This window comes from Dysidea avara, chromosome 8 (assembly GCF_963678975.1).
Source record: "Dysidea avara chromosome 8, odDysAvar1.4, whole genome shotgun sequence".
Taxonomy (NCBI): domain Eukaryota; kingdom Metazoa; phylum Porifera; class Demospongiae; order Dictyoceratida; family Dysideidae; genus Dysidea; species Dysidea avara.
The window spans coordinates 23888604-23910516 of record NC_089279.1 but is presented as its reverse complement, the minus strand read 5'-3'; the positions used below and the strand labels follow the sequence as shown (position 1 = coordinate 23910516).

Sequence of the window (21913 nt, the reverse complement as noted above, 5' to 3'; positions counted from 1 at the left end):
TGAACTCTCTACAGGGTGACTTGTTTCTAGCTGATCTCTCTATCTAATCAAAAACAGCCAAGCTGTAAAAAAAGGGGTGTGGCCTCCAAAAAATCCAGGGTGAAAAAAGATGTGAAATCAAAGGTGACAGCCAAGAAATGGCTGTGATGGTAGGTTAATGGCAAAAATTTTAATGATGACAATTCAGGTGAATTTGTGTTGCCAGCACCAAATTCACTTGAATTGTTGTTGTTAATATTTTTGCCATTAACCTACCATCACAGCCATTTCTTGGCCGCCACCTTTGATTTCACATCTTTTTACATCTTGGCTTTTTTGGAGGCCGCACTCTTTTTTTATAACTTGGCTGTTTTTGATTAGATATCACTTCTTTTTGTAATTTCATACCTAAACCAACCTATGGCCAGCTTTAGGTATTTCTTTTAATTTGTCTTTTTCTTTACCACAGATCTAGAGAGAAGATTATTATGAAGAAGATTTTAATGATTTGTTTAGCTACATGTACTTTAGGCAATAGTATTATTTTTAATTTTGTTGATTGATCATAAAAATAAGTCACACAGATTAAACTGTTTGCAGCTACAGGGAAATGTGTATGTAGTTCTTTTCTGCAGGGAGCCTCATAATGTAACTATACTCTTTGACTACATGGTGGATGGTTCGTAGTTGAACTCACCACATGGTGGCTTATTTCTAGCTGAAAAACTCTACAAAATGTAGCTGAATTATCTCCAGTTTCCAGTTGATCTCTCTACAGGGTGACTTGTTTCTAGCTGATCTCTCTACAGGATGATTTGTTTCTAGCCAATCTTTACAGGGTGAATTGTTTCTAGCTGATCTTTCTACTGGTCGACTTGTTTCCAGCTGAACTCTCTACAGGGTGACTTCTTTCTAGCTACACTCTCTACAGGGTGACTTGAAATGTAGTTGAACGCCCTACTGGGTGACTTGATCCAGCTGATTTCTCTACAGGGTGATTTGTTTCTGGCTGATCTTTCTACAGGGTTATTTGTTTCTAGCTGATCTCTCTACAGGGCTGCTTGTTTCTACTGAGCTCTCTCTTAAAAAATAGTTGGACTCTTTGCAGGTAACAGGGTAACTTGCCTAACTGATCTCTCTACAGGGGGTTTTGTTTGTGGCTGAATACTGTGCAGAGTGATTTATTTCTAGCTGATCTTTCTACTGAGAGATTTGTTCATAGCTGGATTCTCCATTGGGTAACTTGAAAAGTAGTTGGGCTTTTGCAGGGTGACTTGATCACGCTGACCTCCCACAGCCTCACTCTACAGGGTGCCTTGTTTCCAGCTGATCTCTCTATAGAGTGATTTTTCTAGTTGATCTCTCTACAACGTGGTTTTTTTCTGGCTGGTCTGATTTATTTCTAGCTGAACACTCAGAGAAAAGCCTATGAAAATGTGCTGGTAAACCATAAAATTTCATGTAGTTTTCAAGGGCGCTGTCTATAAATATTCATGGACACTGCCTATGAAAATTTGACAGTTCATGGCCACTTAAATCATGAAATTTTCTTGTGCCATGAAATAATTTGTCAGTGCTATAAAATTACCATGAAATCATGAGTATTTCATGGCATGGATATTACAATGAAATATCAATGAAATGACTTTCATGACACTTAATGGGGATTATTTTACTGTTCATGGATAATCCATAGGTGTTTCATGGCACTGTTCTCTGGTAGTGCTATACGATGCAGACTTCATTCTATCTGATCTTTCTACAGGGTGACTTGTTTCTGACTAATCTTTCAACAGTGTGGTTTGTTTCAAGCTGATCTTTCTACAGGGTGATTTGTTTCTAGCTGATCTCTCTACAGGGTGACTTGCTTCTAACTGATCCTTCTATAAGATGATTTGTTTCAAGCTGATCTTTCTACAGGGTGAATGAAATGTAGCTAATCTCGTTGCAGGGTGACTTGTTTCTAGCTGATCTTTCTACAGGTGATTTTTTTCCAGTTGCATAATTTCTCTACGGGTGACTTCTTACTGGTTGAACTCTCTACAGGCTGACTTGTTTCTACCAGACCTCTTTACAGGGTGATTTGTTTTGAGCTGATCTCTCTACAAGATGATTTGAAATGTAGCTTATCTCTTCACAAGGCTATACTGGTTTCTAGCTGTCTTCTCTACAGGGTGACTTCAAATGTAGCTGTTGAATCCTTCACAGGATAACTTGTTTCTAACTGATCTCTCTACTGAAAAGAGTTTGTTTGTAGCTGAACTCTCTACAGGGTTGCTTATTTCTAGCTGAATCACTCTACGAAATGTAGCTGAATTTTCTCTAGGTGGTTTGTTTTTAACTGATCTCTCTACAGGTGACTTTTTCCAGCTGAACTGTCTACAGGGTAACTTATTTCTAGCTGATCTCTCTACAAAATGATTTGTTTCTAGCTGATCTCTACAGGGTGAATTGTTTCTAGCTAATTTCTTTACAGGGTGACTTTTTTCTACCAGATCTCTCTACAGGGTGATTTGTGTTGAGCTGATCTCCTGATTTGTTTCTAGCTGATCTGTACAGGGTGAATTGTTTTTAGCCAATTTCTCTACAGTTTACAGCTCAACTCTCTACAGGGTGACTTGTTTCTGGCTGACCTTTCTACCGGGTAATTTGTTTCTAGCTGATCTCTACAGGGTGAATTGTTTCTAGCTGATTTGTCTACAGAGTGACTTGTTTCTACTACATATCTCTACAGGGTGATTTCTGTCAAGCTGATCTCTCTACAGGATGATTTGAAATGTAGCTTATCTCTTTACAAGGTTACTTGACTCTCTACAGAGTGACTTCAGAATTAACGGATTTGAACTCTTTATCCTGTGGGCGTGACAGGAGTTCAACCTTATTTTATGCAAATAATTGGTCATAACTCTGTGAATGTTAATCAGATTCCTATCAAACTTGATACTGAGATTTGCCTTAATGCGCCCTTTAAGTGTGCCAAATTTTAGCCTGATTGGAGCACGCATTCATGTTTTATGGTGGATTTTGCAAAGTGTGCAAAATGAAGGAAAAAAATGAACACATTAAAACAAAATTTTGGCCGCTCGTATCTACGGAAATGTCTGGGATGATTTTCTTTAAATTTGGTATGTAGATTCCCCTACCTGGCCGGCACTTCTGTAGCAAATTTGGTTCCAATCAGATAAGGGATCACAAAGTACATATATGCGTGAAAAACACATTTTCTTCCTGTCAATATACTCACGGTGTGGCACGCCGGTTCTTGGGCCGCACGACACACTACCGTGTGTCTTGATATACTTATTTTTCCTAAATTGTATCGGCATAATTACCACATCCCTATACAATGAGGGTTATAACCAAGTACAACAGTAGGGGAATTGGCTAATGCCCTGAACAAATACATTGTTAAATGCTATATATCCACAATATTACCTGTGGAGTATTGTTGCTGAAACTGTTTAATTGTGGCTTTGTAGAGCAAAATTTGCACTTGGTCTAAAATTTTTGGTGACTAAAGCATACGTATGTAATAGTTATACCATGGCTGCGAGGGATTTTGCTGATATATACACCCAAAGCGCGAGGGCCACAGGCCCGAGGGCTGCGGGTGTATATGTCAGCAAAATCCCAAGCAGCTATGGTACAAGTGATATATATCACTTGGGGCGCACTCACCTAATAGGTGAAAGAACTAACGAGAACTCATCCCATTTGTTTTATACAGTAGCATCTGAAGATCGATTGTGGTTTTAATAGCGTGGGCTAATAGCCATCAAAACGTTGTCCATACGTTAAAACGTCATTAATACGTTACTATGCTTCAACACGCAATGTTAGAAAACTTGCGATTGTGGGATGGAGTTTATAATGTTATCATATTTTTTTTTGTACTAAGTTAAGCCAACTAACTTCGCTATTGGGACAGTAAGTAAGTTATTATATTAAGTTAAGTACTTAGAACTGTAAGTTACTAACCTATTTCAACGTAGCAGTAGTAGCTTTGCTGTTCCATGGTCTGTTCAAAGGCTGATACGCGGTGGGTAGAAATACGCATCCACAATCGCCCAAACAATTATCTTGTGCCTTCATTATCCTTTAGTAACAACCAACTACTCTATCTTAGCCTATGTACTAAGCTTAGCAACCTCTACAAAACCAAGTCCCACAATACAAAGCTCTATGTCGCTCAATATAACGAGTCAAAGCGCATCGATTCTTTGAACTGGCTGGGTATCAAAGTCATTGGCAAACCGCTTTCCCAGGCAATATCTTGATATTGCCCGGGCAATATGCGAGTTAAACACTGAGCGGCGCCTTTGAACGCCCACGCTAAAGTGGTATATGTACCAATATTCCTGTCTTCGTTTTTACAGTACTAGTATACACCCATCATTCACTGTTTCTTTATACATCCTCTAACAGCCATTACTTATACATAAGTCATCTTAAAATAACTGATGCATCCAGTCTGAGAGTCTTTCATCCAGCATGTTTTCGATATTGCTTGTAAAGTATCACAGCAATTAACATGATCTAACAGTGTCCTGTAAATATACATGCTCTCAGGTTCTTCTGAAGACCTCTATAAGAATTACTAATTCTTGTCACTACAAAGTGAAACTAAGGGTGCATAGCATACAAGTCCTACACTGTAGCGCAAGTACCAATAATATTTTTAACTGTGTGCATGTACGTAAGACTAAGAGGTTTACCATTGTAACTACCTCTTATGTGCATCCTTGTATCATAACTATATGTATGTACTTCAGTTACAATATCATGGTAGTGCAGTTATTATGTTGGTATAGTACATACATTTGAAACTTGTAAAAACTGTGCTAAGATCAGCATGCAGAGGAGGAAAAGTGTGTGACGTTTGTGAAGCAGAGTATGAATGCCATTTGATGATTTATCATTTATGCTACATTAGCTATGTACTTTTGCTTGTACGTAGTTATGCCTAAGTAGGGATTTTTTCACATTCATATACTATGCAATCATGTCTCGTGCTTGCTTGCTACTGTAGCTAAATGCATAGATCCCTGCTTCATTCCTAACTTAGGGTATATATGTATACACTGTCTCAGCAAAACCCCAACTTGTTCGCACAAGCATGCGTTTTGAGAAAAATGAAATTTAACAATTTGTGCATGCTAAAAAGATATGATATGCGACTTTTAATTGGGCCATTACTCAGAGAAGGAATACTTAAATCAATTAAAACTATACACCATCTTATTTGCTTGCTCATGGAGAGTTCGTATCCCCAAGGGGATGCATGTCACATGTATTTGTTTATGATGCAGTAAATACAAACAGGATTGTCATCATTTTTTCATTAAACCGCCCTCATACCCATATGCATAAGTGACTACAGGACTACAACTATACCTTGGTTGATTTGTTGAGCAATTTAAACATTGTAGACTGATGCAAACAGAAGTTATAGCTGTGAATGTAAGCACCTGTAGTTTATTTTCAGTGTAGTTGCTGCACAAATTCATTTCTTTGCTCTTCGTACTGTCATTCCAAATCTACTCACCACAATAGGCTGAAACTTTGTTGATCCATTCCATGGACACTGTAGATAATGCTGAAAAAATTTTAAAAATTGGAAGTTGTGCAACAAAGCAGGTTTTGCTGAGATGGACACATATAAGGTGATGCTCTGTATCATTCCAGGATGTGTCTTATAATATAGGATATGTCTTGGGATATAGCACAACCTTATGCTATTCTTCTTCAAGATGCAGTTGGACATAAGGAAACTAAATCATTTTTTTCCTACGGTTTATCCTTTACTGATAAGCATGTTGTGAGGGGGAAACTACTTATAAGATTGACAGCTGAAGAAATTGGAGACCTGAAACATCAACTAATTTCTGCTATATCACCTTTGAATTTCAAGAACTACAAAGATCCCAGTATTAAGTTGTACTGTGGTGCTCACACTGTTCATCTACTCAACTACAAGCGAAAGGAGTTGTTACTGGCCATCAGTAATCCCTTTGACAGACTTAAAGCTATAGACAAGGTAGAATGGGCACTTACACTTACAAATCACTCTATTGTGTATGTGACAATTTCTGGGATGACTATTACTGTCAAGGCAATTATACAGTATATTGGAACATTACCCAGTGAACAAGGAACTCAATTTGGAGTTGAATTACAGGTGTGTTACAATAATTTTATTGTTACACAGTGGTCTGAATATTTGTAAGCAACGTATGTGTGTCTGTTCCTTCTTTCATAGCTTGGCTGTTTTGGGGTATATACCACAGTGCTGTTGTATTTTTGCATGCCAAAACCAGCTTATAGCCAATTTTGAGGCTTGTTTTTGCCCACTCTTTTACTTACATTTGACAGGTACAATGTGAGAATTTCGAGCAGTATATCAGCTAATTGACAACAATTCTTATCAAGGGCAAATAGAAGACACAAACTATAACAAAGTGGTCCTATCAAGACACACGATGGTGTGCAAACATGGGTCAAGCACTTGGGTCAAGTGCTTAAGCACATCCTCAAGCACTTGCTGAAGTGCTTAAGTACAAGCACAGTGCTTCAATGAAGTAAATGCTTCAAGTACAAAATGAAGCACAATGAAAGGACTTGATATAATACTTTAATTATGTGAAATTAGCAACAATTTACATCTGCAGAACTGTGAGCAAGGACAAAGGTTGGCCAGAACTCTGAACATCTGCAGAACTTTCACCACAGGTTCTTTCTACTTAATGATGTAACTTTTGATATGGTCACTTGTGCCTAACTGTTTCCACAGATTCCCTGAATTCCTGCTTCCATTTAAAGTTGTATGTAACTCTGGTTGGTCTAGATAATTTTTTGTTGTCTTGGTGCAGTGTTTACGTGTGGCCTTAAATGTCATACACAAAATCAGGAAGATGAAATACTTAAAAGTGCTTATATGCACTTCTTTCATAAAGTGCTTAAGTATCAGCACAAGCACAATGCCTCAAAACATTAAGTACTTGTAAGCACTCTCAAGCACTTCAAAATAAGTACTTAAAGTGCTTACAAGCACAAGTGCTTAAGCGCTTGACCCATGTCTGTATGTCGTGCAGCCCAAGAAGCTGGCACGCAACACCGTGAGTATATTGATAGGAAGAAAGTAAATGCGATTTCCACACATTCGTAGCTCCATGCTGTCTTTACAAAATAAAACGATTTTTGCTGTGGACATGCCCGCCAACATCAGTATTCCACATTCCAAATTTCAGCAAAATTGCATAAAACATTCCAGAGATATGCAACTTCAAAAATTGGCTTAGTTTCTTTATATTTTTCTTCTTGTTTTTCTTCATCTTTTTGCACACGTACAGAACTGCCATAAAAAACGAACGCCATATCCAATTACCTTGAAATTTGGCACACAGAAGGGGGAGGGGTATAAAGGTGCATTAATACCAAGTTTGGCTGAAATATGACAAACAGTAAAGGAGTTATTAGCAATTCTTCATGAAAGATAACACCAAGATGTTTTCACGCCTACAGGGTAAACCGCTTATGGGAAGAAGCTGAAAATTGGTGCATGAATAGGTTAACTGTTGAACATCAAACTTTTTTGCGGTTTGAAAGAGATCAAGCTAAAAACCACGAAGATGCAACAAAAAGACCAACAGTGTGTAATAATTATGCAATTGATATTAGCTAATAAATTTTAAAAATGACTACTTGCCACGCCTACCAGAAAAACAGCTTGGAGTAATGCTTTGAAAATCGCTGTACAGATGGAGAAATCATCTTAGAAAGGCTCTTTAATGGTGTAGAAGAATCAGACTTAAAGCCACAGAGTTATAACATGGAATCCAACTTGGTGTAGCAAGTGGGAGATTGAGATACTCTAATAGAGTAGTTATCCTAATAGAGCAGTCACCCTGAAGAGAGATCAGCTAGAAACAAGTAACCCGTATAGAGATCAGCTACAAACAAATCACCCTGTAGAGAGATCAACTAGAAAGAGATATCAGCTAGATACAAGTTACCCTATAGAGATCAACAAATCACCCAGTAGAAATATGTGCTGGAAACAAATCACCATGTAGAGTGATCAGTTAGGAACAAGACACCCAGTAGAGAGTTCAGTTAGAAACAAGTCACCCTGTAGAGTGATCAGCTACAAACAAATCACCCTGTAGAAAGATCAGCTGGAAACAAGTCACTCTATAGAGATATAAGCTAGAAACAAGTTACCCTATAGAGAGATCAGCTACAACAAATCACCCTCCTGTAGAAATATGTACTGAAAACAAATCACCATGTAGAGAGTCAGCTAGAACCAAGTCATCCTGAAAAGAGTTCAACTACAAACAATAAGAGTTTCAGCTACAGTTCAGTTTTGTAAGAAGTCACCTTATTACGTATGTGATAATCATTCAATAATATTTATTCAGTGTTAAATATACAAATATTTAATCAGACAAAAAGCTATACACACAGTTGCTTCTTTTGTTCCACAATTCCTGCAAAAAAGAAGAAAAAACAAGTTAAAAGGAAGCACCAAAGCCAGTTTATGGCCGGCTTTATGGCTTACAATACAAAAAAGAAGTGATATCTAAACAACTGTAAAAAGAGTACAGCCCCCAAAAAGGCCAGGGTAAGAAATCAAAGGTGGCGGCCAAGAAATGGCTGTGATGGTAATAGTGCTGGGTGGTATTGAAAAATAGCAAACGGTATACGTACCTTCCATAAAAAGTATCATGGTATTAATGTAAAAGCCATTGGTATTAAAGTAACAGCCATTTACCTCAACAAAAGCACCAAATATCCATGGTAGGTCAGCAAAACTCAGGTACAAATTAGAGTAAGTAGAATTCTAGGAAACGGAAAGCGGGAATGGAAACGACCAACGGAAAATGCCTGATAAAGGTTATCATGTCAATATACGGGTTAGATTTTACAGCATGATGCTTCTTTGTAACAATTTGGACTCTCCGTACAGTTCCGCTAAAACGATCAAAACTCTCTAATAGAGCAGTCACTGTCCATTAAAATACTCTAATAGAGCAGTCACAGAATGTTTTGCAAACCATGTATCTCACCAGGGGCCTTTTAGTATTGAAAGCTTGTGAATCACTGTACTATAGCTGGCAACCCTCAGCCTCTTCATTGGAGTCACCTCAGCCTGACACATACTGTATCTACCACATACCTAACTTTTATCTTGACAAGGTTGCAGCCATACACCTTCTAACATCTTTATGTAAACACTGTCAATTGATTAGAATACTTTGTAAATCACTTCATTCTTAATTGCTGAATCTTTTGTATGGTTTCAAGGAGTATAGTTATTTCAGCTTTTTAAATAGTGTTGATGATATAGCTAGTGTGTGTCATATAAGACCAGCCATGCACGTCTTGGAGCTGACAAGCAAGCTAACAGCATACATAACTCTTATCAGGAAGCTGCATGTAAGTGCATAGCCTATATAGACACTGTCTTCAGTCTATATAATTAGAATACTTCACAAACTTCTTCAAGCATGTTTCAGTGTTGAATCTTTTAAAATGTTTATAGTTTTAAAGGAATAGTTAACAGTCAGTGTTGATGACTTAGCTAGTCTACATACCTAATCTTTGCCAGCCATATCATTCACAGGTTTAAAGGTCCGCATAGTGTACAAAACATTCTTGACTGTTCCAGGGGCGTATCTAGCCCAAACATGATGCCCGGACAAGCTCATTTACATGTACGCCTACTCCAGTGAACAACCTGCGTGGGTTCATACATGCATTCATCAAATTGTTGTTTTCAAGTGCATGACATGGCTAGCTACAGTTATTAACTCTTATCTGTATGGATATAGAATAGCGCATCAGTCTAATCACTCCACACTAGTCTCAAGTTACGATGCATGTATCGATTGTGGGACTGCAGCATCACGTGCCACACAAAAGGAATCATAATGAACAATACTACTGAACCGATAGATTTCTTGCACCAGTGTACAATATAAGGGAAAATTATTGCTCGGACAAGATGGCCAATCAAAAGTAAATTTGATTGGCCATTTCTGAAATTGCATGGCCATAAGATAGAGGTGCACTATCCTAGTGTGTGAAACACACCCTGCAGTGCAAAGCACAAGCCTTCTAGGGGTCTGGGGGCATGCCCCCCAGGAAATTTTTGAAAAATGATCACTCTGAGATTGAATCTGAGACCACTTTCAGCTACTTATCACTGAACTTTATGCACATGCATTTTACAGAGAATTAATTGTTTATTAGTAATACATGTACAAAATTTGTGTTGCTGCATACATATTTTACAAAAAAAACTATGAATCAATGTATTGTACAGCCAGTTTGTAGACTTAGCTAGGCTAAATACTTTGTTACAAGTGGTGTTAAGTCAGCACAGATTGAATTATCAACTAGCTATTGCTAAAGTTTCTCTTGTGAATAGCAATAGATCAAAACTTACTCTCGAACTTTCCGTGTACAGAACACTTTTATCACGTGACTTTCATTCCACTTTCTCCAGCCACTGCATCTCTACAGATTATAACCACAAAATGGCCATCTTATACTTAATATCGTACCTCCACTTTGCAAACATTACTTTCTTTTCTTCTCTTGGAAGGCGCCACTCGTGTAGTCAGTGTAGTGATCGCTTCTTCACAACATCGACAGTAACCCACAATCGATAATTTGGGTAAATATGAGGTGCAATGCTCTAGCTTACGCATGCGCATCAAGTCGATCCTTCGACGGGATCGAGACTTCACGTAGTGATTAAATAGCTTCGGTAAGGAAAGTTAATGATACGACAACAATAATAACTATAATATTACATGTTATAAAGACTAATAATACAGAATTACAGTTGTAAAAATTTGATCGGCACAAATGGCCGACCAACGGCTACATTGATCGGTCAACAGCATCACATGGTCGGAAAATGGCCGAGGGCCGACTGTTATATTGTACTCTGTTGCACTGACTCGTACATGTGCGGATCACAAAACGCATGACACCGGTTCATCTACATACTCAGTAGGGGCACCCATTCCCTGCAACCACCCGCCAACTCTACCACACCCTGCTGAGTGGTCCTACAAAGTATCGTCAGCAGTTCTCTCACGTTATTCCCTCGTCGTAGTTGTATCACAATAAATCCGGGCACAGATTATTCAGCACTAGACCTCTACCTACTGAAATCAAGTAGCCAAACAGCTAGTCGTCTTGAGTATTTTCCACTTCACGCGGTCTATAATATACAGGCAAACTCCAAACTATCATCACTTCGATGCTCACTTCGATGAGACTACACTATTCATTTTGGGCGGGCACATCTCCATTTTTCAGATTTAAATATAGTAACTCGTAATCTACGGGGCTATTATTAGAAATCAGATTCTTAATTAAACGCGCAGCGCTTATTTTCAATGCAAGAATTCGCTGCAAGCGTTCCAGCGTTCGCTAGTCAGTGGTTCCCTAATTGTAATCGTGAACAGTGTATTCATGCGTGGCCCTTGTGCGTGGCTGCCACGCCAGAAGATCTTCTGATGCCCGGGCAAGGTGAGCTGATGCCTGGGCAAATGCCCTGGTGTAGATACGCCACTGGACTGTTCTAGTAGAGTATTTTAATTAGAGATGGACCGATACCACTTTTTACCGATATTTCTGATATGAGTATTTGTACTGAAATTATTTGCCGATACCGATGCCGATACCGATACTATACATTGAAGCCTAGACAAGTTTATTATAAAAATTTCATTGTTGTGATACATAGCTAGCTATTAAAATATCACAGTAATTGATTGATCTCAGTTCAATCAAGTTTTAAAATATTCATTGTATAACAGCTAAACATGATAAACATCATTGTGGATTACTAATTTCTTAATTTGAGGTAGTTTTCTTGTAAGCTTATTGATAAGGCAATTAATTGTGTGGGCAGCCGATAATTGTACAATGTTTGTTACAGCTTTTCAACCAAACTTTTTCATGAAAAAGCAAGCCAAGTAGTTACAAACTTATTTCTTGGGGAACAACTGCACTACCATTTAATTACAAAGGATTCACGTGCTCTAATATATTAGAATACACACGGAGCAATTGCAGCAATACTTGGAAAAGAGTAACAAAGGCTTCGTTTTGCTACTTTGTTAAGTTGCTGATTAGCTCAACTAAGTTATTAGCTACTGGAAACTTAGCTTGAGATGGTTTAATAAAAGTGGTGAGTGTCTACTGTGGTATCTGTACCTTGTATTACCGATACCGATCCGATACCGATACCACTGGTATCGGTATCGGTCCACCTTTAATTTTAATGCACGGTGACTGCTCTATTAGAGGGTTTCGATCGCTTTAGCAGAACAGTGCGAAAGGGTCCAACAATGTTACAAAGAAGCATCATGCTGTAAAATCTAACCCGTATATTGACATGATAACCTTCATCAGGCATTTTCCGTTGGTCGTTTCCGTTCCCGTTTTCCGTTTCCGTTCCCTTCCTGTTTTCCTAGAATTCTACTTACCCTACAAATTACCGCAAACAAACTTGTTTATAGTTTGGTTAGCTAACTACATCAGCACCTGCCTACAAACATTGTCACATGTCTGGTTACCTTCTAAATATGGGATGAAACAAGTCCACAGTGCCCAGACGGTATGGCAGTATTTAAAAAAAACAGGTGGTATCAAAAGGGCATTGGAAACAGTGGAAATTGAAACCTGAAACTGAAAAACTAAAATTGTTCAAAATTTCATATTAACAGGTACCTCTTAACAAAGACCACCTATATAATAAGACCGCCTCTAAAAATAAGACCACCTCATTATAGTAGTTATGTCAAGTAGGTCCGGCTATGGTGTACTCATAATGTAATAAAGTATCAATCAATCAGACAGTACTTAAAAGTTAAAATGACAGCTGCAAGGTTGTACAAAAGGATATCAAGACTCACGGTAGTGAGTCACGAGGCCAAGAAGCACAAAGCGCGCGCCCACAATAATAATAAACATGCGACCACTATTGTGAGTCATTTACATGAGGGATCGATTATGCAATCTTTTAAAATCTGCATGGCGAAATCTCAGCCTTACTAAAAGATTCTGCCTCAAAACCAGGGGCATGTAACCTTTGTATAATGAGTAACTACCACACAAAAAGCCAGGCGAATTGTTGCAGTAGTTTGTTCCATCGCCCACCCATTTACAATGCATTAATTAAATTATTTATTCAAATGTGCATCGTTCTTTTTTTTATTTTCTTCATCATTGCATCCCATTGGAGCGATTTTCTTTCAACCATGAAGTCATATCGTAAAAAGGCTGCAGCTATCAGGGCCTTTTTACACAATGTATCTGTACATTTAATTTTGCTAAAAGTTGTTCGTTAGTTTATGAGATCGCTTTTGTGCTCTTTGAAGATTCAAACTTGCTGCCGTGATGTCAAGGTATGAGGCGCCCGCCTCAATTTCCAAACCCAAGCAGTGTGGAAGTGGGCAAGGTCATTAGCCATAGCGAGCTGGCTGATTTGATAGACATTGTGCTGTCAACTCTTGGTTTAATTGTGAGTCCAGTCACTGATTTGTTTTAAATTCGCCACGGTATGCCTCCACTGACTCGTTATGGCCCATCATATGCAGGGCTGTACCATAGCTATAGCCAGCTGTTTCATACCCGCTGTAGTGATATAGTTGAAGTAACTTACTGCTACATTACCTGTGCACATCTTTAATCCCGCCCCAGCCCTTCAGTGCCTGTGAAACTTCAGTGTTCACTTAAAAAGCCAGCATCAGCGCATCACCTTTCAGCACTTAACCCACAATTATAGAAACTCTTTAATGATAGCATGAATATACTGTAATAGTAAACATTTACATTATGATTATCCCATAAAATTTTTAAAAATGGCTACAATAGCACAAGAAGCCAGATACACTAGTGTTTGGTTATGAAGTCCACCAAGAGTTCATAATATAGTAGTGGGGTCTTGGTACCACATATTAATTTTTCTTCACCATTTGCGCGATTTGTCCATTGACCATAAACTCACCCGCCAACATTCACAACATCAGTATCCACCCTGCATATACAGAAAGGGATACAGTATGGTAAGGCACAGCTAACTAAAAACATGCAATCATATAGTCAGACTTACATGTCAACAAACACTTAATTCCACTATTATGATTATTGCTAAAGTGAGCAACCCACATAGCCATTCCCAAGATGTATTCAGCATACTGCAGCAGTTGATGACCAATTTTGGAATATATTACTTGACTTGTTTTGTGGTTCTCACCTACATTGTTGACATAACAATTTTTGTTGCTAGGAGACATATAAACTAGGAGGGACTAATGGTTATAGCATAATGGTAAACAAGTTACACAACAGCAAAGGAAATTTTAATAAACTAGCAGTGATTGGATAGTTGATAGATAAAAGTAGAAGACAATTTGTAGTTTTTCCAGTCCTGATTGTTTGAGAATAAGCACATTAGCTGCTATAAGCATGAAAAAAGCAAGACAGACTAAATTTTAACACAAGGTTTATGATGCAAACTCATTATACACCTACCAATGTGTTACCCCACCGCCCCCCTTGGATGTAAAGCCTGTTAGTGGAGCTTTACAAGGCGAATTGACATAAAACTGCTGCTTCACTATGGAGCATTTGACAATCATTCATTAAGCACCCAAGTATTTTTTTCTACACTATGTCAAATCCCCCACGTTGCAACTGGAGCCAATAGTACATGGGGATTTGACACAATAGGCTTGTCCTACCATGGGGCATTTAACATTCGGTTGTGCTCACTATAGCCCTATATATGCCCGAGGGGGGGGGGGGGGGGGGGGGGGGGTGTTAGTAGGGCAATACATTGATATGTGCATTATATATAATATGGTACATCTACTGGGGTAAGTAGATCAAGCCTGTACCTTGCAGGCCTAAGCATGTTCCTCTCCTGTTTTGAAAAATAATCTTTTATTGCGTGCCTCTAACTAGAGTTTGCCTGACACCTTCAACAACACAAAAAAAAACGATCTAAAATGGTTAATTTAACTTTGACCATTGGCAAACTACAACACTCAACAATTATATCAGAGTATACATAACTCTATATATCTGCCCAGTTACTATATAGTAGGGTCCATGGTTGTCTCAGATCTGCTTATATTATTATCACATCAATCAATCGATGCATAGTAATTACGGTATACTGTATGTACGCATTGAGTTGAGCCCTCAAAAATATTAACTCATTTGTAGTATTGACTTACCTGCTAATCATTCAAATTCCTGACACATTATTTATAGCCAAAGTTTTCACCATACATTATAGGAAGCCATAAAAGTATATAGCCTATTAACCTTTCCTGAACTGTCGGTGGAAGCACTTGTTTGCTCTTGACATCTTTGTTGTCATCACCAACCATCTTGGTTGTTTGAAACGTTGAACAAATATCCTCTTTCATTTTTAGCTGTTTTCTCAGGGTTCAGCTCAACTTGTTTGCGGTCTGACCCACACAGCTAGAACAAGCCAGTTACGAGGCTCTGCCGGGCCTACACAAGCATAGTATATAATCCCAGGAAGCTACTATGGCATGGGAGATTCCTGTCTAAAATTACGACAGTAGTTATATAGCCGTTTACAATGACTTAGCTATACACGAACTTACCCGGCAATTTGCTGGGAGAATAGTGTGATGCATTCAGTGCCGTCAGGCTTCATGTCCATTCCGAGGCATACATTCAGCAACAACTCGCAGCTGATTTGGCTCCACTTGTCACGCACAGATTTCGACTAGACTAGTTATATCACCAACCCACTGCTTCAGCAAGAACAGTTAAGACTGTACGTAGCCTCGACTTTGCCGATTCTTATTAACGTGAAACATCACGCAAGATATCACGTGAGTCCTTGCGAGAATTTGAACATTATTTTCAGTTTGAATGAATTTTCTCTTAGCAAGTCACTTTTAGTAACACTTCTAAACACTGAACTTGGAAGCTTTTACTACTAATTTAGCTAGCTAATCTGTTGCTGAAGCTGTTATTATGCATACATGCATGCAGTGTCTCCTATGTAATATAATACCTAACTGTATGTTCTCTATTCAACCAAAAGTAGTGATATCCTGTGCCAAAAGCAGCCCAACTGTAAAAAAAAGCGAGGCCAAGAATGCACAAGTACATGTTCATGGAGTAATCAAAAGACATGATATCAAAATCTGGCCAAGAAGAGCATTTACAGTATAGGCACTTTTGTGCATTCATTTTCTATATACTTCACATTATCACATCCAGCTAGCTGTACATGTGTGCTTGCAATATAAACAACACTACTGAGATGATAAAAGATATTACACTACATTGTTACCAAAATTAATTTAACTAAAAATTTACAATTAATTTCTACTTGGCCATCTTTTTATTTTAATATATAGTGCAAAAAGATGGCGAAGTAGAAACTAATTGTAAATTTTTAGTTAAATTAATTTTGGTAACAATGTAGTGTAATATCTTTTTATCATCTCAGTAGTATTGTTTATATTGCAAGCACACATGTACAGCTAGCTGGATGTGATAATGTGAAGCATATAGAAAATGAATGCACAAAAGTGCCTATACTGTAAATGCTCTTCTTGGCCAGATTTTGATATCATGTCTTTTGGTTACTCCATGAACATGTACTTGTGCATTCTTGGCCTCACTTTTTTTTACAGCTGGGCTGTTTTTGGCACAGGTACTATCTTACCATGCCAAGACCTAAAGTCCATGGTCATGTCACAAATGAATATGGAGCAATTGCATGCATAATTTACTCCGCTGATACTGGATTTGATAGTGGATTTCTCATGAATTGTGCATGATTTAGGAGTTGCATAGTTACAAAATCAACGTTAATGATCTTGGACTTTGTGTCTTGATAATTGTTAGGCACTTGTAATAAGCATCTTCGAAGATTTAAAAACCTGAGGTGACATCAGTAATTACTAAGGCGCAGGTAATTACTGACATCATCTCAGGTTTTTAAATCCTTGAAGACGCCTATCACGAGTGTCTAACTATTACCAAGACACAAAGTCGAAGATCATTAATTTAACTATGCAACTCTTAAATCATGCACAATTCATGAGAAATACATTATCAAATCCAGTATCAGTAGAGTAAATAATTTATGCATGCAATTATACCCCATTTTCATTGTGACATGACCATGGACTTTAGGTCTTGGCATGGTAAGATAGTGTATCCTTATGTATAACCCTGCAGCTATCATTTTAACTTTTAAGTACTGTCTGATTGATTGATACTTTATTACATTATGAGTACACCTTATAGCCTTTTTGTTGGACCTACTTGACATAACTACTATAATGAGGTGGTCTTATTAGAGGCAGTCTTATTATACGGGTGGTCTTATTACAGAGGTGGTCTTTGTTAAGAGGTACCTGCTAATATGAAGTTTTGACCAATTTTAGTTTTTCGGTTTCAGTTTTTCAATTTCAGTTTTCAATTTCCACTGTTTCCAATGTCCCGGTATATCAAAACCAGTATGACTTAAATATCACAGATTACTGGTACGTATATCGCCCAGCTCTGGATGGTAGGTTAATGGCAAAAATTTTAATAACGACAATTCAGGTGAATTTGGTGCCGAATCCTAATGAAACTTGGAGGAGGCAATGCAAATTCACCTGAATTGTCGTTATTAAAATTTTTGCCATTGACTTACCATCACAGCCATTTCTTGGCTGCCACCTTTGATTCACATCTTTTTTCACCCTGGCCTTTTTGGGAGCCGCACTCTTTTTTTTACAGCTTGACTGTTTTGGTTTAGATTTATACTATCTTAGAAAATTCTAGAACAGCCCTAGACCAACAAAATGCTAGGGTATAAAAATCAAGCAAACAACAAACAATGTTCAGTTCTTTGGATGGCTTCTGGGCCTTGTTCTTTCACACCCCTTTCCCCTTCTCTTTTGTTAGTATCTGGGAGAGGGCACCAGCAGTGGCATTCTCTGAGCCCATCCAGTGTCAAATCTGAAACTTAAAGGGTTGTAGTGCCAAACCATACCACATCAGTCTGTTATTTGTGTTGTGGAACTTAGAGAGCCACTGCAATGCCTGGTGGTCCATATTGCTTCCCTAACAGGTAGACAGCAAAGGCTTCCACCCCCAGCTTGATAGCCAAGCATTCCTTCTCTATCACCAATAATCTTTGTTCTCTAGGTTGTAACTTCCTACTAAAGTATGCCACTGGATGGTCCACATTTTGTTTATCCATCTGACTCAAAACTGCATACTCCTACCCCTACATCAGATGCATCAACCTGCAAATAAAAGGCAAGGAGAAATTAACGTTTCTCAACACAGAATATGACAACACCTCTTTCAACATCTCAAATGCCCTACCACACTCTACTATCCAATTCACCCTCTCTGGCTCATGTTTCCTTATTAGGTTGGTTAGAGGTACTGCAATGGTAGCGTAGTTTGGAATGAAGTGGCAGTAGTAACCAGTCAGTCCCAAGAAAAAAAACGAACTTGCTTCTTTGTGACAGGCAATGGAAACTGCTCTATTGCCTGCAACTTGTCTCTGGCTTCACCACTCCATTACCAACCACATGTCCCAAACAAGTACACTTTGCCATTGCCAACTGACATTTCGAGGGTTTGGTTGTCAACCCCACTTCCATCAAGCTACTCATCACAGTTCTAAAATGTGCCAGATGGTCTTCCCAGGTGGTACTAAACACAGTCTGGTAATATAGGCAGACACCAGCAAACCGGTTCTTCCCTCTAATCACTTGGTCCATCATTCTCTGAAATGTTGCACTCCACAGAACCCAAATGGCATCATCCTAAATTGGTAAAGACCCTTGGAGGTAATGAATGCTGTCTTGTGGCAATCTTTGTCTACAACAGAAACCTGGCAGTACCCTTTGGCAACATCCAAAGTGGTAATATACTTGGCCTGACCCACCGGATCTAATATATCACTGACCCTTGGCATCGGGTATGCATCCAGTTCCGTCTCAGCATTCACCTTCCTATAATATACACACAGTCGGATGGTATCATCCTTCTTCTTGATAATCACCATTGGAGAAGCCCATTCATTGTTAGATGGCTTGATCACGCCTTCCTCTAGCATCATCTCCATCTCCACAGCCTCTCTGTACATGTGTGGCATATCAGTATGGCCATTGCCATATTGGTAGTCCTCCCTTAATACGAAAACGATGTTGACAGATGGAGGTTCTCCCACATTTCCTGCTCATAACTGACTTAAACTCCTCAAGTAGCTCCAATAGCTGACTCTTCAGCTTTTCAGACAACTGGATACCTATAGTGAAAAATTTACCACACTCATTTCTCCATTAAAGAGTGACATCCTCTCCATCAGAATCATCATCTTCAGCCATCTAGGAACATGTAGCCTCTAGCGGTTGCCACTTCTTCAGCATGTTAATGTGGAACACGGCTTTCCTCTTTCTCTTGTCCAACATGTACACTTCATAATTCACTTAATCTACTCTACGTAACACACGATATGGCCCTTGCCATTGAGCCAATAGCTTGTTAACACCTCCTCATCAGGCTCTAACTCTTTCTCTCTCTCTTTCTCTCTCTCTCTCACACACACACACACACACACACACACACACACACACACACACACACACACACACACACACACACACACACACACACACACACACACACACACACACACACACACACACACACACACACACATTGTGATCATACCATTTATTTGCGCACTTCTGGACTACTTCCAAATTCTCACTCACATCTCTTCCAACCTCTCTCTTACCAACAGAATGTGTGACAACACATTCTCATCACTCTTCTTACTTGCTTCCCACTCTTCTCTCAAGACATCAAGCTTTCCCCTCACTTCTCTACCATACAATTCAAGAGATGAAAATCCTGTGGTTGACTGAGGAACTTTGCAATACGCAAACAACACATATGACACCAATCTATCCCAATCTTTACTTTCCTTACTTATTAACTTCCTCAACATTGCCTTCAGTGTCTTGTTGAACCTCTCCACTAAACCGTCAGTTTGCGGATGGCAAGGGGAAGTCTGGATTTGATTAATGTGCAACAAATTGCAGAGCTCCTTCAGCAACTGCAACATAATGTTAGTGTCCTCATCAGACAAAATCTCCTTGAGGATGCCAATTCTAGAAAACAACTGTATAAGATGTTCAGCCACAATTCAGCAACAATAGAACAAAGGGAATAGCCTCCAGGTACCTAGTTGCATAACCAATTATGTATTGATTACCTCTTCTACTACATGGCAAGGACCCACAATATCCATGTATATTTGATCAAATGATTCATTCATCACCGGTAGGGGAGCTAGTGATACTCGTAGCTGACTCCTTTTAGCAGCTTTCTGACCTCTGGCAATACTCAGCCACATCACGAAATACTGTTGGCAAATCAAACCACTGTGTAATTATGCTGATTGGCTTATCTCTTCCAAGGTTCCCTGCAATTGAAATAGAGTAATGGAGTGGGCTAACTTACACACAGCATGATGGTAAGGTTCCACATGCCCAGATTGTTGGTACTTAACCCATAGATGGTACCATAACCCATCTTGCTCTACCACTTGTGATTTCCTCAGAACCTGAATCATTGGATCCTCAGCCAGAAGCTTCCGTAGCTCTCTTCAAGTTGATGTCACCCTCACATGCTCTCTGAACTCTAGCATGTTTATAATGTCTCTCCCTTCTCTCTGACCCAGACTTCTTCAGTCTCTTGTCTCTCTCACCACCTACAAACACATCATCATCAAAACTAAACTCACTTGGCAACACATCTCCCTTGGCAGACAGTTCCATCCCTTCTGACAGAGTGGGTGAAGACTCCTCGAAGACCCCCTCTAGAGCTGAACCCGAATTCTTATCTTCCACCTCAGCCCTAGACTCTATATTGTCTGACTTCTCTGCTGCTTCTCCACTATCTTAAGAAGTTTCTACTATCTCCCCCCTATTCTGCTCAAGTTGACTCTGCTTCAGCCTGCAAGTGCGGCCCCATATCACCACCGTAATATATTTCTTGTCTCTCTTCAACAAATCCACTCATCAGTCCCCAACAACGCTGAACGTGGTAGCTTGTCTCACACTGCTTCCTCCACTGTCACTACTCTCCCCTGCACACTAGTCTTCACAGTTGTAACAGTGTACTTCACAGAGTCTCCTTGTACACACTGCACAGTAACAGTCTTCCTCAAACCACGACCTTCTCCCTCATGAGGCCACTTCTCACCAGGGTCCTAGAAAAATCAATGCCCAATACAATGTCATTAAACTGACCTTCAACAAACCCCTCACAGCACAACGGCTGTCTCACTGGTTGCCTACTTCCACAATAACCAGTAGACTTGCTTATCCTGCACACGAAAGCCTTTCTAGGACAATTCCTTGAGGTATGCCCATGGCCTCCGTGTTTATAACAAATGAGAGGCTTCTCGTCCTTCTTAGATTTCTTCTCCACCTTAACCACATCCTCACCTTTCAACTTCTTACTACTGCAGTCCTTAGCCAGGCGTCCCAGATGACCACACGTATAACAACCTCTTTGCACTGGTACTCCTCTTCTAGTATTTGACTTTGCAGCTGGTGTCCGCAACTCCGTTTTCCTGAGTCTTCAGCCAGTCTACCAGCCTCCTGAGTAGTCCTAGGCTTTCTTTCCTTCACTTCCTCCGGTAGCACCTCCACAAACTGTTCCTTCACCACCACATCAGCAACATCTTGCCAGTTTGGACAGTCCTTCAGCCATTTCTCTACCAGGTCCTTAACATGTATAGCCAACTCCACCAGAGTCTTATTCTCCAGAAGCTGCACTGCACAAAAATGTTGATGATAGGTCTCCTCTTTTATATTGTAACACTGGAAAA

The 21913-nt window shown here is 39.2% G+C and overlaps 1 protein-coding gene across 1 annotated transcript in view; it reads left to right on the top strand.

Annotated features, from left to right (window-relative positions):
- LOC136264869 (probable serine/threonine-protein kinase drkD) overlaps positions 1 to 21913 on the top strand; it is an 87851-nt gene that overhangs the window by 12402 nt on the left and 53536 nt on the right. The window contains exon 2 of the mRNA XM_066059631.1: positions 5684 to 6157. Within this exon, the coding sequence (XP_065915703.1) occupies positions 5687 to 6157 (471 nt within the window). The 5' untranslated portion in view covers positions 5684 to 5686. The remainder of the gene's footprint in view (positions 1 to 5683; positions 6158 to 21913) is intronic.